This window comes from Macaca fascicularis, chromosome 3 (genome assembly GCF_037993035.2).
Source record: "Macaca fascicularis isolate 582-1 chromosome 3, T2T-MFA8v1.1".
In the NCBI taxonomy this organism is placed as follows: domain Eukaryota; kingdom Metazoa; phylum Chordata; class Mammalia; order Primates; family Cercopithecidae; genus Macaca; species Macaca fascicularis.
The window spans coordinates 134,561,222-134,579,689 of NC_088377.1; the positions used below are offsets into that span (position 1 = coordinate 134,561,222).

The 18,468-nt window shown below is 39.1% G+C and overlaps 1 protein-coding gene across 6 annotated transcripts in view; it reads right to left on the minus strand.

The window, feature by feature from the left end:
- GRM3 (glutamate metabotropic receptor 3) overlaps positions 1-18,468 on the minus strand; it is a 222,742-nt gene that overhangs the window by 63,609 nt on the left and 140,665 nt on the right. For all 6 annotated transcript variants that reach the window (XM_074035628.1, XM_045388686.2, XM_065542397.1 and 3 more), the window contains one exon: positions 14,194-15,049. In XM_074035628.1, the coding sequence (XP_073891729.1) occupies positions 14,194-15,049 (856 nt within the window). The remainder of the gene's footprint in view (positions 1-14,193; positions 15,050-18,468) is intronic.

Consider the following 18,468-nt stretch of genomic DNA (forward strand, 5'->3'; position numbering starts at 1 on the left):
CACAAATCCTCTTCATATTAAAAAGGAAAATTCTCTAGCAGCACTAGTTCTAAAACAATCAATTCCAAATTCTGTCTTTGCTTTATCATGAAGAACAAATTTGTAAGAAGTTTGCTATGGTGACTGGGCACACTGGCTCACACCTATATTCCCAGCACTTTGGGAGGCTGAGGTGGGCGGATCACGAGGTCAGGAGTTCAAGACCAGACTGGCCAACACAGTGGAACCCCGTCTCTACTAAAAATACAAAAATTTGCTGGGCATGGTGGCATGCACTTGTAGTCCCAGCTACTTGGGAGGCTGAGGCAGGAGAACTGCCTGAACTCGGGAGGCAGAGGTTGCAATGAGCTGAGATCATGCCACTGCACTCCAGTCCAGGTGGCAGGGCAAGACTCTGTCTCAAAAAAACCCAAAAAAACAAACAAAAAAAGAAGTTTGCTATGGTAAAACATAAAACAAGAGACTAGTTGCTAGCCAACTTGTTTACTATAGGGGTAGAAAGTATAATCTTGTCTCAAAGTGCAATTTAAATAGCTTAAATAACTTAGACTGTGGCAGATAAGCTTTTTGATGTGCTGCTGGATTCGGTTTGCCAATATTTTATTGAGGATTTTTGCATCAATGTTCATCAGGAATATTGACCTGAAGTTTTCTATTTTTGTTGTATCTCTGCCAGGTTTTTGTATCAGGATGTGCTGGCTTCATAAAATGAGTTAGGGTGAAGTCCTTCCTTTTCAATTATTTGGAATAGTTTCAGAAAAAAATGATACCAGCTCCTCTTTGTACCTCTGGTAGAATTCAGCTGTAAATTTATCTAGTCCTGGTCTTTCTTTAGTGGGTAGGCTGTTTATCACTTCCTCAATTTCAGAACATGTTATTGGTCTCTTCAGCAATTCAACTTCCTCCTTGTTCAGCCTTGGGAAAATGTATGTGTCCAGGAATTTACCCATTTCTTCTGTATTTTCTAGTTTATCTGCATAGAGGTGTTTACCTCTCTGATGGTTGTTTCTATTTCTGTGGGGTCAGTGGCGATATCCCCTTTATCATTTTTTATTGTGTCTATTTGATTCTTCTTTCTTTTCTTTACTAGTCTAGCTAGCAGTCTATCTATTTAATTATTTTTTCCCAGAAACCAACTCATGGATTCATTGATATTTTGAATGGTATTTTATAAGTCTTTATCTCCTTCAGTTCCTCTCTGTCTCCGTTATTTCTTGTCTTCTGATAGCTTTTGGGGTTTGGTTGCTCTTGGTTCTTTAGTTTTTAGTTGCAATGTTAGGGTATTGATTTGAGATCTTTATAGCTTTTTGATGTGGGAATTTAGTGCTATAAATTTCCCTCTTAAAACTGCTTTATCTACATCACAAAGATTCTGGTAGATTGTCTCTTTGTTCTCATTGGTTTCAAAGAACTTTTTGATTTCTGCCTTAATTTCATTATTTACCCAGGAGTCAGTCAGGAGCAGGTTGTTCAATTTCCATGTAGTTGTGTGGTTTTGAGTGAGTTTCTTAATCTCCTGGAATGCAAGCCTGGTTCAACATATACAAATCAATAAGCATAATTCATCACATAAACAGAACTAAAGACAAAAAACATGATTATCTCAACAGACATAGAAAAGGCCTTCAATATAATTCAACATCCCTTCAGGTTAAAAACTGTCAATAAACTAGGTATTGATGGAACATACCTCAAAATAATAAGATACACTTATTATAGACCCACAGGCAATATCCTACTGAACGGGCAAAAGCTGGAAGCATTCCCTTTGAAAACCAGTGCAAGACAAGGATGCCCTCTCTGTCTACTCCTATCCAACATATTATTGGAAGTTCTGGCCAGGACAATCATTCAAGAGAAAGGAATAAAGGGTATTCAAATAAGAAGAGAGGAAGTCAAACTTTCTCTGTTTGCAGATGCCATGATCTTTAAAAAAACTTATCATCTCAGCCCAAAAGCTTCTTAAGCTGATAAGCAACTTCAGCAAAGTATCAGAATACAAAATCAGTGTGTAAAAATCACAAGCATTCCTATACACCAACAATACATGAGCAGAGAGCCAAATCATGAATGAATTTCCATTCACAATTGCTAGGAAGAGAATAAAATACCTAGGAATACAGCTAACAAAGGAAATGAAGGACCTCTTCAAGGAGAATGTATTGTCTGCTCTCACTCTGCTAATAAAGACATACCCAAGACTAGGTAATTTATAAAGGAAAGAGGTTTACAGACTCAGAGTTCCACACGGCTGGGAGGCCTCAATCATGGTAGGAGGTGAATGAGGACCAAAGTCACATAAACATGGTGACAGGCAAGAAGAGGGGAACTCTCCTTTATAAAACCATCAGAACTTGTGAGACTTACTCATTATTAGGAGAACAGCATGGGAAGGATCTGCCCCCATGATTCAATTACCTCCCACTGGGTCCCACCCATGACGTGGGAATTATGGGCGCTACAATTCAAGATAAGATTTGGGTGGAGACACAGCCAAACCATAACCATCCACCCCCGGCCCCTCCCAAATCTCATGGCCTAACATTTCAAAACCAATCATGCCTTTGCAAGAGTCCCCCAAAGTCTTAACTCATTTCAGCATTAACTGAAAAGTTCACAGTCTAAAGTCTCATCTGAGACAAGGCAAGTCCCTTTGCCTATGAGCCTGTAAAATCAAAAGTACATTAGTTACTTCCTATATACAATGGGGGTACAGGCATTGGGTATACACACCCATTTCAAATGGGAAAAATAGGCCAAAATGAAGGGGCTATAGGACCCATGCAAGTCCAAAATCCAGCGGGGCAGTCAAATCTTAAAGTTCCAAAATGGTCTCCTTTGTCTCCATGTCTCACATCCAGGTCAAGCTCATGTAAGAGGTGGGTTCCCATGGTCTTGGGCAGCTCCACCCCTATGGCTTTGTAGGGTATAACTCCCCTTCTGGCTGCTTTCATGGGCTGTGTTTTCTGTGGCTTTTCCAGGTACACAGTGCAAGCTGTAGGTGGATCTACCATCCTCAGTTCTGGAGGATGGTGGCCCTCTTATTACAGCTCCCCCAGGCAGTCCTCAGATGGGGAATCTGTGTGGGGGCTCACACTCCACTTTTTCCTTCTCCACTGCCCTAGAAGAGGTTCTCCATGAGGGCTCCACCCCTGTAGCATACCTCTCCCTGGATACCCAGGTGTTTCCATACATCCTCTGAAATCCAGACTGAGGTTCCCAAACCTCAATTATCGTCTTCTGTGCACATGCAGGCCCAACATCATGTGTAAGTCACCAAGTCTTGGGGCTTGCACCCTCTGAAGCAACAGCCTGAGCTCTATGTTGGCCCCTTTTAGCTACAGTTGGGATGCAGGGCACGAAGTGCCGAGACTGCACAAAGCACTGAGGCCCTGGGCCTAGCCCAGAAAACCATTTTTTTCCTCTAGGCCTTCTGGGTTGTGATGGGAGGGGATGTTGTGATGGGAGGGGATTCTGTGAAGGTCTCTGTCATGTCCTGGAGACATTTTCCCGATTGTCTTGGCAATTAACATTTGGCTCCTCACTACTTACGCAGATGTATGCAGCCGGCTTGAACTTCTGTTTAGAAAATGGGTTTTTCTTTTTTATCGCATTGTCAGGCTGCAAATTTTCCAAATTTTTACACTCTCCTCTTTTAAACGTAAGTTCCAATTCCAATACATATCTTTGTGAGTACATAAAACTGAATGCCTTTAACAGCACCCAAGTCACATTTTGAGTGTTTTGCTGCTTAGAAATTTCTTCTGCCAGATACCCTAAATCATCTCTCTCAAGTCCAAAGCTCCACAAATCTCTAGGGCAGGGACAAAATGCTGCCAGTTTCTTTGCTAACACATAACAAGAGTCGCCTTTGCTCCAGTTCCCAACAAGTTCCTCATCTCCACCTGAGACCAATTCAACTCGGACTTCATTGTCCATATCATTATCAGCATTTTGGTCAAACCGTTCAACAAGTTTCTAGGAAGTTCCAAACTTTCCCACATTTTCCTGTCTTCTTCTGAGCCCTCCAAACTTCCACCCTTTGCCTGTTACCCAGTTCCAAAGTCGCTGCCACATTTTCAGTATCTTTAGAGCAACAGCCCCCTCTACTGGTACCAATGTATTGTATTAGTTCATTTTCACTCTGCTAATAACGACGTACCTGAGACTGGATAATTATAAAGAAAAAGATGTTGAATGGACTCAAAATTCCACATGGCTAAGGAAGCCTCACAATCAACACAGAAGGCAAAGGAGGAGCAAAGGCATATCTTACATGGCAGCAGGCAAGAGAACATTCACAGGGGACTGGCTGTTTTATAAAACCTTCAGATCTCATGAGACTTATTCACTATCATGACAACAGCATAGAGAAGACCTGCCCCCATGATTCAATTACTTCCCATTGAGTCCCTCCCATGACACATGAAAATTATAGAGCTATAATTTAAGATGAGATTTGGGTGAGGACACAGCCAAACCATATCAGAGAACTACAAACTACTACTCAAGGAAATAAGAGACAGCACAAACAAACGAAAAAACATTCTATGCTTATGGATAGGAAGAATCAGTATCATGGAAATGACCACACTGCCCAAAGTAATTTATAGATTCAATGCTTTTCCCATTAAATTACCATCGACATTCTTCACAGAATTAGAAAACACTACTTTAAAATTCATATGGAACCAACAAAGAGCCCATATAGCCAAGACAGTCCTAAGAAAAAGAAAAAAACAAAGGTGGCAGCATCATGTTACCTGACTTCAAACTATACTACAAGGCTACAGTAACCCAAACAGCGTAGTACTGGTACAAAAACAGACACATAGACCAATGGAACAGAATAGAGATCTCAGAAATAAGACCAAACATCAACAATCATCTGATCTTTAATGAACCTGACAAAAACATGCAATGGGGAAAGGAGTCCCTATTTAATAAATGCTGCTGGGAAAACTGGCTAGTCATATGCATAAAATTAAAATAGGATCTCTTCCTTGTACCTTATACAAAAATTAACTCAAAATGGATTAAATACTTTGATGTAAACCCCAAAACTATAAGAACCCTATAAGAAAAACTAGGCAATGCAATTCAGGACATAGGCATGAGCAAAGATTTCATGATTAAAACATCAAAAGCAATTGCCACAAAAGCAAAAATTGACAAATGAGATCTAATTAAACTAAAGAGATTGTGCACAGCAAAAGAGACTATTCTCAAAGTGAACGACCAAACGGAATGGGAGAAAAATTTTGCAGTCTACTCATCTGACAAAGCCAGAATCTACAAGGAACTTAAACTTATTAATAAGCATTATTTAAAAGTCAAGAAACAACAGATGGTGGCAAGGCTTTGGAGAAATTGGAATGCTTTTACACTGTTGGTGGGAATGTAAATTGGATCAACCATTGTGGAAGACAGTGTGGGAATTCCTCAAAGACCTTGAACCAGAAATACCATTTGACCCAGCAATCTCATTACTGGGTATATATCCAAAGGAATGTAAATCATTCTGTCCATTGCAGCACTATTCACTATAGCAAAGACATGAAACCAACCCAAATGCCCATCAGTGATGGACTGGATAAAGAAAATGTGGTACATATACACCATGGAATACTATGCAGCCAAAAAATGGAATGAGATCATGTCCTTTGCAGGGATATGGTTGGAGCTGGAAGCCATTATCCTCAGCAGACAAACACAGGAACAGGAAACCAAACACCACATGTTCTCAATTATATGTGGGAGCTGAACAATGAGAACACATGGACACAGGGAGAAGAATAACACACACTGGGGCCTGTCAGGGATGTGGGGGGAGGGAGAACAGCAGGATCAATAGCTAAGGCATGTGGGGCTTAATACCTAGGTGATGCATTGATAGGTGGGGCAACCTACCATGACACACGTTTACCTATGCAAGAAACCTGTATGTTCTGCACATGTATCCTGAGACATAAAATAAAATAAAATAAAATAAAATAAAATAATAAATAACCTAGACCAATGGCTCTTAAACTATCCTTCTATACTTCAGTTCTGTATGTGTCAACCCCACTCTAAAACTAAAAGAGAAATAATCATCTTTTCCAAAGTGGCTGATTAAAGTAATACATTAAACTGCCTTAATTAAAAAAAAAAGGTACATTTGAGAAACTTCTGTTACTTTACTTCTTGTGTGCTAGGAAGAATGAATTGGACAAGTAGTAGGTTAATATTAGTGGAAGTCTTAGAATATCTAATCATACTTGGTCCAGCAGCTTTGTGTGTATGAATATGATTTTGTAGTTGGTAGTTGAGATGTTAATTTGTAAATTGAAGTTATGGTCAACTCTGTGCTGGTAAAATTGTTTATTTTTTTAAAAAAGAAAAAAGAATGGAATCTTTGAATATTCTGGAATGTTATTACTATAACTTTGGAGGACTTTGCCATGTTAACAAATTCTAAAATACTTTAGACAGTTGAATGAATCCTTTGATTATCATAGTTTGGAGCGTAGGTACAGTAGCCCCAGGAACAGTGCTAAGGGTTCAGGGAAGAAACACAAAGACTGACTAGCTAACCTTGCCTGCTGATGTCACATGAAGAGATTAGGAGTATTGTGGACCCCTGCTAAGTGTTTATGGTAAGAGGCAGGTGAAAATGGTGACTAGTTTTCAAGTTCTTTAGCCATCCTTCTCAATGCCTGCTCCTCAGAGTATAACATCAGCATCCTTAATCTTTAGGATGTATGCTCATTGTTCAGGCATTATGAAAATTTTACTAAGTTTCTGTGAAGGCTTACTAAACTCAACTTTAGGATAGACTTCCCATACTCTCATGTTCCATTGGATAATCGTATAATCTTTTAAATTTCTTTAGAGAACATTCCTCTATTTCAGTATGTGATTGCTATCCCAGTGAGTACAGCAATCGGATAGCTTTTCTGACACACTGAAAATACTTCCTTCTGTATGTTGGCTTCTCAGTGTCCTGCTCAGGATGAGTAATAACATAAAGGTATACAGAAGTGGAAAAAACATATGTTTTCAACTTTACTATGACAAAGTTTCCAGAGATTAGAAACCTTTAGAAGATTATGTTGTTGTTGGGATAATACAAGCTATCTTGAGAGGAACATAGATAAGGTAAACTGATTTTTAAACAGGATTTTAGTTGCATTAAAAAAATACTTAGAATATTTTTTTTCCAATCTCCAGATACCTTTGCAAGTGATATTCCTGTAAATATACCACAGTGTCCAAAAAAGTCTGGAAACAACAAGGAAATAGTATATTTACTATACTTTTTTCTGACTAGCAGGTTGGTACGATCCATTTCTTTCATACTTCATTGGGGATGATTACTTTTTTCTGCCTCACACACAGGATGTTTAAACGATTCATAATAAATTAAGGATTATTAAATATTAAAGACAATAATAATAGCAACTATAATGATAATAGTAAAAATAACAAGCAGTAGCAGCAGCAGCAGAAAGCACAGGCCTAAGTGGAAAATTAGGTTTCCTAGAGGCTCCTGTTCTCCACTGCATGACCTTAAAATGGGAATCATTTCTCAAGCCTCTAAGACACCAAAGCACAGATGCACGGTGCATAAACAAATAAGTGACCACATTAGTGGTGCCCTTTGGGGGTTTAAATCTTATTCTTGTGACCCCAGGAAGCTGACCAGAGAGAAAGGGGAAGAAAGAAGTACAGGATATTTATCTTTATATTTGGGAAATTCTTTTGATCAGCAGAGCTGGAACAAGTTTCTGTGCTTTTGTGGGAACTACAAATGTTCCAGGGGAGGAAGCAAGATCAAGAGCAGTTTGCTCTTTCAGGGACTTCAAAGCCCATTCATCTAAAGATGTGGCCATTACCATTTTGGCTTCCTCACTGTGCCTTGGATGGCCCTGTACTTTTCAAGAGGAGAGACTTGCTGGGTTGGGGCCAGCTAAAACGTTATTCCTTGGAGTGCAGTGTCCCAGAAAATCTGCCCTTACTGGCCTGTGCTCTGTGATTATAGTCCCAACCAGGAGTGATCCTTGTTCCTATTGGATGAATCAGACACAGAGGTGAGTAGGGTGGCAAGGCTAGACTACCCATTTTCTGCCTCTTCTCCTCTTCCAGGTGTAGAGAATCGTAAACATAAGAAGGCGGCTGGACTGTCTCCACCAGGCTCTAGGTCTCTGATCTCAGTAGTCTGTCTCTTCACTGGTACCAAAAAAAAAAAAAAAAAAAAAAAAAAAAAAAAAAAAAGGCAACCAACCAACTAACTAAGCCAACCAAGCAAACAAATATAAAAGAAAACTGTCTTAGCTTAGCTGTGCATACTATTCCATCCTGTTATGGTCACCAGACCATCAGTAACAGGGAATTGTCCTCTTCACATATAAGTGAAGCCCTGGGAGTAAGATTTCTTCAGGGATCCTAGATCTTTTCTGGGCATAAGATACATTATAATTTCCCAATCCAAACCAAAGCAGAACAAAAATCCTAGGGCAACAACCTAACATTATAGGCTATAATAATCATGCTTTTATACCTTAGAATTGTTTTTGGTAGTTAAATGCTGGTGTAAGCTCTATGAAGCAGGAAATGCATCTGTCTTATTTACTGTTGGGTCCTCAGGTCCTAGCATGACATCTAAACGTATCCTTGGAATGAATGACTAAATCAGGACCTTGGCAGTTTACTCTGTCACCTATTCGTTATGTGAACTTGGATGAATTTTCTTTTGTGTTACGTTCTAAGTATCTCCATTCTCAAACAGTTTAGCCTAACCCTGAGAATTGCAGAGAGGAATGGCATAAATGTTATTCCTGAGATAATGCCTACGTGACATTGGATGTGTCTTGGGGCACTTCTGGCAGTTATGTTTAGCAAATGGAAGCTCTTTTTTTTTTTTTCCTTCAAACTGGGTGTACTCCAGTTACCACATCACTCTGACAGTTGAGTTCACTTTTGTGTGCTTCAGTAAGTGAAGATAATAATGCTGACATCCTGAATTTTCACCTCTGTCAAGTGAGAAGTAGGGACAAGCTCATCTTTGAGGAAGGCCTTTTGTAACTCTATGATTTGATTCTATTCGACTTTCTGGAACTGGTCTCAGAATAAAAAGTGAGAGAGAATGTACTGTACTGTGAACATAATCAAGTGATATCCCATTTCTTTAGATGTTTCACAGACCTCTCTACTTCCTTTTCTTTAACTGTATTACATAGTTTAAACTTTCTTTTACATCATAAACTCATGAAATTTTACTCAAAGTAAGTTTGAAAATTCACATGACACCAAACATAATTCTCATTTAAATATTTACTTAAGGATTCTGGATGACATGACTCTTACACATGGAAATAATTTTACTGAACAATTAAACATGATTTGAAACTTTATTTATTTTTAAATATACTAAGGTTTGGAATCCAAGGCTTAGCGTTCAAAGTTTGGCTGTTTGATGAACCACCTTTGCGTCAACTGAAAAAGTGGACCAGGAGCATTAAAGGTATGTTAAAAAGAAATAAGAAAAGGGAACATATTACAAACCTATTGATTATCTTTCATTCTGTCAACAGCATTTCATTAATATTTAGAATGGATCAGAAACTGTGGTAGATGTTTGGGATCAAATACATCAATTTCCAACAGTCCTTGTGCACATACAAAAACAGCACTGGGTCAGGTGACATGAATTTCACCTGGCCCCTGTTACTAACCGGCTAACAGTCCTGGCCCCTGTTGCTAACCAGCTGACTGACCTTGGGCAAATCACTTTCAATTCTTGGGATTCATCTGTAAAACAGTGATGGGTCTCTTCCAGCTTTAATGATATTTGGTTACATTTATCTCAAATGAAATGATAGAATATAACTAAAGGAGAGTACTTAGGTAAAAGCAAGTCACTCTAGAAGTCATAACACTTTTCTTTCTTGACATTCATTTGTTAATAAAATTTATACGTTAAAATGTTTCCAAAGCAATCATATTATAAATCAATTGATTGATTGCTTTTTATAATTTCTCACTCCTTTAGTAAACATTTACACAATGTCTGCTCTATGCCAGAAACCATGCTGAGTATTTGAGATCAGAGATGAAATATATGTATTATGCCTTGAAAGAGCCCACAATCTAGTAATAAAGATAGAGAAGAAAACATAAGTTTGGGTGTTAAGTGCTATTCAAAATCAACAAATATTTACTGAATGCCTATTATGCTTGGGATGCATTGTGAACGAAATTGATAATGATTTCTGTTTTTGTGGAGCTTATATTCTAGTGTGAGGATCAAACAATAAAGAATAAATACGAAAGTAATAGACGATGTAGTATGACGGAAGGGGAAAACGTCATGGGGTAAAAAAACAAAAGGTAGAGCAGGTTACAAGGGAAATAGGGGCATCTGTAGTGGGCATTGAAGGTAATGCATTGCGCTGTTAAAAATGGCCAGAGTAGGTCTCACTGAGAAGATAACATTTAAATGAAGACTTGAAAGAAGTAGGGAATGGATTAACCACAGAAATATCTGCGGTAGGGGCAATATAGGCAGAGAGAACTGGCAATGGAAAAGCCCTAATGTTGGAAACAAGGGTGGCTGGAGTGACGTGAGAAAGAAAGAGAGTAAAAGGTTAGGAAAGGAGAGCAGTCAGGATAGGTAGGGGCAGAGCAGGGGGGTCGTGCAGGACATTGTAAGGATGTTGACTTTCACTATGAGTGAAACAAGGGAACTCAAGTGGTTTTGGGTAGAGGAAGGACTTTGACTTAGATTTTAATAGGGCATCCTGGCTATTATGCAGATAATAGATTGTCTAGGTTGGAGGTAGGCAACAATAAATCAATTAGGAGGCTATCACAGAAATATAGGCTAGAGATGGTGGTGTGGACCAGGGTGGTAGCAGTTGAGATGATGATAAGTCATCAGATTCTGGATCTATTTTGAAGGTAGCGCCAACAAGAGATTTTGGTGGATTGGATATAAAGTATGAAGGAAGGCAAAATCCCAGATGGATATGGGAATAAGAAGGGGCATTTATCTCAGTTTGGGAAGTATAGGAATGATTCCTAAAGGAACTATCAATTAAATTGAATCTTGAAGAGACACAGGAATAACTGAAGATGCCAGATAAGGCAGGTGGGGGTGGAGAGAGAGTCTTCTAGATAAAGAAATAGCATTCACAGGAAGTATGCAGGCAAAAATAGAGGCATGGCATGTTTGGGTCACTGCAAGCAGTGTTAATGGAAGGAAGAGTGAATGTGGAGCATACAGCAGGAAATGAACCTAGAGACCTGGGCAGTGGTTAGCTCCTATGCCAGGAGAGATTACTATTTAGAAGAATTTTTAGCAAGGCATAGCTCTAAAAATCTGTTTTTCAAAAGGAATATTTAAATTGGGTTAGCTTCAAATAAGATCCATGTTGACCAATGCTGGAACTAGCTAGTGGGAACACATCTGAGTACCAGGAAGTATTTTAATCTATTTTAAAATTCTCAGGAGGCCTAGTTTTTTAATCCTATAATGATGAGAGCTATTGGGGAATTGGCTAAAAGTGTCCCTTGTCAGAAGAATCTTGAAGTAAATATATTGAGTACATGCAAATGGCCAGAAGAAGACTTTTTCAGCCTAATTGAACAGATTAACAGATTGTTTAGTGTCTGCTAAGTGTGTAGTATTGTGCCTAGTTTATTGCCACAATATTCAAATTAGAAAAACAACGATACTGTTTCAGAAAAAAAGTAAAACAAATCTGCTTTTCAATAGCTAGGAAAAAATATTCCATAGTGCATCTCAAGCTTAAAGCAGTAATAATGCATACACACTTATAATCTTTTACCTAGTTCTAAGTTAAAAATATACATATATTTAGTCATATACAGGTTACTGTAAACTGAAATCTGCATTCTATTATTATAGTCAGTTCTTTGACTTATTTTTAAAATGTACTAGTTAGCTAACTTAGCATTGTGGTATCCTCCCTTAGTAATGTATTTTCTTGTCCAATTCTCACTGCTAAGAATATTTACCTTGTGGCTGGTCTAAATTCCCTCTCTTTTATGTAGTTTAAATCTGTTTTTCACCCTCCTACTCTCTTCAGAGATGGAGAATGACTGGTAATGTCTGACAAATTGAGAAGGCTAAAATAGCACTTTGTGGTCAGGTTTGCACAGCCAAACTGAATGGTAGACTTGAAACGAGTAATTGAACAAGATAGACAAAAAGAAGATACTTTTGTTTTGTTTATCCAAATAATGCCCTTATTTCTTTACTTTTCTTTGCCTTTTAAGACCCAAGAAGTCACTGGAATGAAGGAACATGTTTTGGTTACATAAAACACCTTGCAAAGGCTTTCTGAATTCTAAGAGTTCCTTTTATTTTAGCTGCTGATGAGTGAATATATTTGTATATTTGCATACTAAAAAGTCAGAAATGAACTAGAATAACAAAGTTAATTAATATATGTGGTCAGTAAAGATAAATAATATCCTGAAGGGTAGTCTGATGGGGAGTATGTGCTGAATTCTTATTCATCTTTAAGTATTAAGTGCATTGCAGATGGCTTTTATGAATACCTGAGAGTTCATTTATTTTTAGAGTAAAGATATTCTTTTTTTACTGACTCCAAGGTCCATTCTCACTTTTTAGAGATGTCAATAGGAACTGACCTGGGATTTGAAGATGAATGCTGATTTATTACTCTATTTATTTATTTACTTATTTATTTGTTATTTCTATATGAAATACACTTATGGGAATACAGGGCACAGAAAAAGTTTAATCTTTACCACTTTTAGCAGTCATTCTAATGATAAGAAGTGGTATCCATCAGATGAATTGGAGGAATTACTGACATAATTGATTTTGACTACTTTTGGCCCTCTCTGGGGAAAGTAAAGAAGTCATGCAACATGCAGGCTGGTAATTTTTTTGTGCTTATTTTCAAGGCTGCCTTGCAGGTAAGAATTATGGAATAGAAGCCAATGGTCATAAGGTCTTTTTTCATTACTACCTGTGATTTCATAGACCACTTGACTTCTGAGTGACCACTTATAAGGGAGATGTGAGAACTGCCATTTGCGCCAATGGTAGTATGAGTTGAGCCTATAAACGTTCACGTCTTGGATGATAATTCCATGGAAGCAGACTAGACATTGTGCAGACTGGAGCGATGCGTGAGTGGCATGAGAGGTATTAGTAATTTAGCCTGATGAAAGCATTTTATCACTGTAATTTTTTGGCATCAAAATCTTTGTGCCCCCAAATATTACTTACTATTTTATGATTTGGGATTAAGCTACAGTTCCCAGAACAAGTGCTTTAATAAGCAGATATCCCATGTACCCTAGTAGAGAATGTAGACCTAAAGATTTTGTGCTTTTTATGTAGTAATGTATTCAATGCAATACTAGAGTTAGAGAAATATTTAGACTGTATTTAGAAATAAATAAAGAGGCAGCAGAAGTCACTTTGAATACACCTTTGTATGATGTTCACTATTGTATCAGAATGACTTCCATTAGTCTTCAACCTGCTTATACTCAAGCTTCCAGAAAAAGAGTTTCATTTCATATTTTGAGAAAATCCCCAACTATTAATAATATATAAATGTTTTGGTATAGCAGAAAAAGAAACTGAATGCCTAGAAATTACTGTGGTCTGAGTATCTTTTCTATTTTGTCCCTAATTAGGCTCTGGGAGATCAGTGACTATTTCTCTCTCTCTCTCTCTCTCTCTCTCTCTCTCTCTCTCTCTCTCTCTCTCACCCACTGTGAAAGTTATGAGATTTCTTTGCTCAAATCACCCACAAGGAAGGCTTGGAAGTTCATGTTCCCTAGAGAGTTGCCAATTCTGCTAAAGAAGATTAAATGCCCATATGACACATGCCATAATCCTGCAGCCAACAACAACAAAGAACTCAAATCTAGCCTGGTCCTAATGTAGGGAGCTACCACAGTGGGCTGTCAGACCCACCTGAGGCCCCTTTCGTTGCCATGTCGTTTACCAGCCGAGACGTTCATTCAGAAATGAGTAAGAATATTAGAGAACCATCCTATCGCATCCTGGAATATTTGGTTAACAGTTTGAACCCTTTTTATGGCTCTGAAACAATTATTTCTGCGTTGGGCACAGAGGCATTTGATTCCTATTTGATTTCACCTGTTTGCACCTGAGAAGATGTTTAAAGGCTGTTGGCTTACCCGTGAAGTTGATTTTCAGCAAGTAATCCTTGTACAACTTCTTCCCATCCAGGATCTTCATAGCATCACAAAGCTTGGTAGTGTTGGGACAGAGGGTGCGCTGCATTTTGTGCAAAGCGTGGGCCATGGCATACACCGCGTTAACCACAAACATGATCTTGGACTCTTGCTCGTAGTTGCTGCTGTCGATGGCCAGGTGCTTGTCGCAGACGCGCCTGTGGTTGCGCTTGTTCTGGAGGCTGCACTGGAACTTTTGCTCCCAGAAGTCCCGGAACCAGGGATTGCGGTGGTTGTTGTAGGGGTTGAGGCTCTGGAAGTAGCGGTCGAACTGGCGGACAGGCTGCGAGGCCAGCTCCAGGGTGATTGCGCCGTAGGCCACATGCTCGCTGCCCTTGATGATGCTCTCCTGCGCACCCCAGCCGTCGCTGGCCACCCAGGTGAAGGAGGCGTTGGCGCGGCTGGCGGCGGCAATGAGCTCCCGCGAGTCGTCGCTGCGCATGAAGAGGACCACGACGCGCGCGTTGGGCTTCTGCAGCAGTTCTCGGATCACGCTGTCGTAGGACTTGCGGATGTTGGAGCGGCCCACCTTCTCCGCTGTAGCGATGCAGATGTTGCGCAGGCGGGCTTCCTGCTCGAAGGCCTCGATCCCTGTCTCTCCGTAGTCACCCTCAGAGGCCACTGTGGAAACGTAGGTCCAGTTGAAGAAGCGCAGGATTTCAGCCATGGCTTTGGCTTGGTAGAAGTCGGGGGGCACGGTCCTGGCAAAATAATCATAGCGCGACTTGTCACTGAGTTTGGCGCTGGTGGATGCATAGCTGATCTGAGGGATCTGGAAGAGCCGCAGCAGGTTTGCCACCTGGGGGAGGGAGAAGAAGGACCTTTGTTAGAAACCCAGAGGTAAGTGACGACATGAAAATGAATAATAGCATCCACACCTTTTACTGACTCCCTTTCCCCCTCTACTCTAGATGGCTACATTTTTTCTGATAGTTCTCGAGATGAATACCAGATGCTTCCTTGGATTCTGTATTTCGGACACTGGGAAGCAGGTCTCACACAGGTAGTGTGTGCATCGGGAAAGGACAGAGGAGAGAAATGAGAAGGGCACCACACTCTCTTCTATACTCTGTGCTAGACTCTAGACTAGGATAAACCTGTTCAGGGGCTCTCAGGTTGCTTTAAGTTTCTGGGGTCCTGCTATAGTTCAAGCAATGAACTACAGTGAATTGGCCAAACTCGATTTTTGACTGCATTTGTATAGAAAGAGCAAGGGTGTTGTCTAATTCTCACTTCCCCCTCTTTTGCTAAAAACAGCAGTCTCTGAAAGAGTTTAATTTGGAAACTGCATGCCACATGGGCAGTCCAGATTAGACATTTATCATCTAGGTTAAGCAAAAAAAAAAAAAAAAAAAAAAAAAAAAATCAATTATATTTAGTCCACCTACCAACATTTTAGGCATACACTTTTCTAAACTCCTGAAAATCTTGACCAATATTTTCTTTACTTTCTTTTTCTTTTTAAAATATTTTTCTGCTTGGACTATGTGAAAAGAAATCATACAGAATTATATTCTTATGTCATTTTTGAGTAAACAAATCAAATAAAAAGGTATTGAGGACCTTGTCAAGAACAGACCACCTTACTTCCAAGTATTTAAACCTAAATCTGAATCAAATATTTAAATTTTTTATAATTGACCTATCAACATGTTTATTGTTTTTATTTATTGTAGAATAAAAAGGAAAGTGATATTTGTTTATTGAGGAGCATTTTATGCATAGAGTATTTGCAGAGATATATATTTACAAATATCTAAACAGATTATATGCATACCGAATAATAAGGTTTTAAAAAGAATTTCTCCTGGCTACCTCATGTAGGAGAGTTCTTTCTCTATACTGACTTAAGTTAAATTATGTAACATACTAAGTGGATTTTAATCAGAAATGACATTGAATATTACAGTATGCTTTATCTACATTGGTATGAATATTAGTACTTTGAAATTTTTCCTTTTGGAGATTGTGGTTTCACGTTTATATTTGACATGTAGGAAGTACAGCTTGAAATAGGCAGCTGTTAGCAAAGAGCACAAGCAATATAAAACAACTGACATCTGAGCCCTGATTAATCATAATTTCATCTGGCAAGAGAAACCAACAGCCAAGTTCATACACAGCTACACAGCATGTTCTTGAATATCTGGCCTGCTATTAAAATCAACACTAGATATAGCCCAGAGCTATCAAAAATATTTCTGTATCTTTTTCAATCCTGCTACCTCTCAACCACAAATAAAACAGCTAGAAATCCAGGGCTTAACACATAATATAATGCAAAATTAAAACCCCAAATCTTTCTTGCATTTAGTATTCTTGAATCCGGGGGAATGGAGGTGAATGGGTGGATGAAGGGGTAAAGGCTAATATATTATTTATTTCTTCCCTTCTCAGGACTAGGAGACTCTGGACAAAATGGCCTATACTGACTTATTTAGGCATAGGGATATTGCTTCACTCAACCTGATTGAAGTGGCAGGTGTCACCAAACAGGTACTGTCATTACTTCTAGAATGAGTGCCTGGCTTCCACTGGATTTATGTACCACTATGGAAGGCTTGGTAATAGGAGCCCTGTCTGTGCAATAGCTTGACTTTGTTAAGAGGTTTCTGGCTAGCACTGGAGAGGCCATCTCTTCTTGATACAATAATTTTCTCATCTTCAAGTTATATTAATCAGGACCTGAACCCCTCAGGGAGACAGAGAATGAAAGGACCTAAAAAATATCTGGACATTATTTTCTGGCAGCGAAGAATCACAGTGAAACGATCCTAAACTGCTGAAATTTCCTCTCCCATAGGGGTAGGAGTAATGAGAAGCTGCTAAAAAATAAAAAAAAAAAAGTTCTTGTTTTTCAATGATAGGCTTCATGTCTAACTCTCCAGGATGTATGAGAAAAATTTACAATCAAGGCAGGCTTTGCAAGAGAACGAACTAGCCATAAAATAACAGCAATGTGGAAAAGATTCTCTGCATTGGAAAGGGGCACGATGAGCTGTAGCTTTGGGGAAGGCTGTGGGCTGGAATAAAACAACTATTGCCAGCATTTTAAGAATAATTTTATGTTCCTCTGTGCGTGTGTGTTTAATGAGGATACCACAACCGACTCTAGAAAAAGGAGGCACAGGCCGGGCGCGGTAGCTCAAGCCTGTAATCCCAGCACATTGGGAGGCCGAGATGGGCGGATTACGAGGTCAGGAGATCGAGACTATCCTGGCTAACACGGTGAAACCCCGTCTCTACTAAAAAAAAAAAAAATACAAAAAACTAGCCGGGCGAGGTGGCGGGCGCCTGTAGTCTCAGCTACTGGGGAGGCTGAGGCAGGAGAATGGCGTAAACCCGGGAGGCGGAGCTTGCAGTGAGCTGAGATCCGGCCACTGCACTCTAGCCTGGGTGACAGAGTGAGATTCCGTCTCAAATTAAAACAAAACAAAACAAAACAAAAAAAACGCACATTTAGTGAGTTGAAACATGAGATTGGAACACAATAAGTATTATCTGAATTGTATCACCTATATTGAATAGCATGGGGTGATAATATAGTCAAACTTCTGATATTCAGAGTTACATTAGAAACACATGTTATACAAATGAATGATGGAGTGAAGTGTTGAAGTAATTTTATCACAGTGAGCTGCTCCTTTTAAAATTAGTTTATTTAGATTATAAGGGTTAAAATACTTAAAAGTAAATACCATGAGAGGCAGTAGGTTATAAGTCTCTCTCCTTTCTCTTTCTCATCCACCCCAGCCTTATCTGTACAGAAGAATGTTACTTTGGTTTATTCATTTAAAAAATGTGTTTATTCTGTTGTAAAGCCAGGTACCAATGTACTGGGTATGTACACACACACACACACACAAACATATTTTGTTCTTTTGATAGTCACAATAACCTTATGGTGGATATTATCTCTGTTTTAGATATGCAAAAACAGTTCTGCTAGGTGAAGAAACTTGTTCATAGTCATATGGTTAGAATGTGTGGGTGAAATCAAGGTGTAAAACCAGGTGTTTTGACTTCAAGTACTATGGCTATCCCCTGACAGCTTCCTCTCTACCTTCCACTGTGTGACTATAAACCTGAGCCTTCAAACACAGAAAGGCATCCAGGTAGAAAGAATAAGAGGAACAGAAGCAATATTATGGTATATACCATAGACTACCTAGTTGCTGTTAGCAGGAACTTTCTTTTTAATACAAATTTAAAACTAGG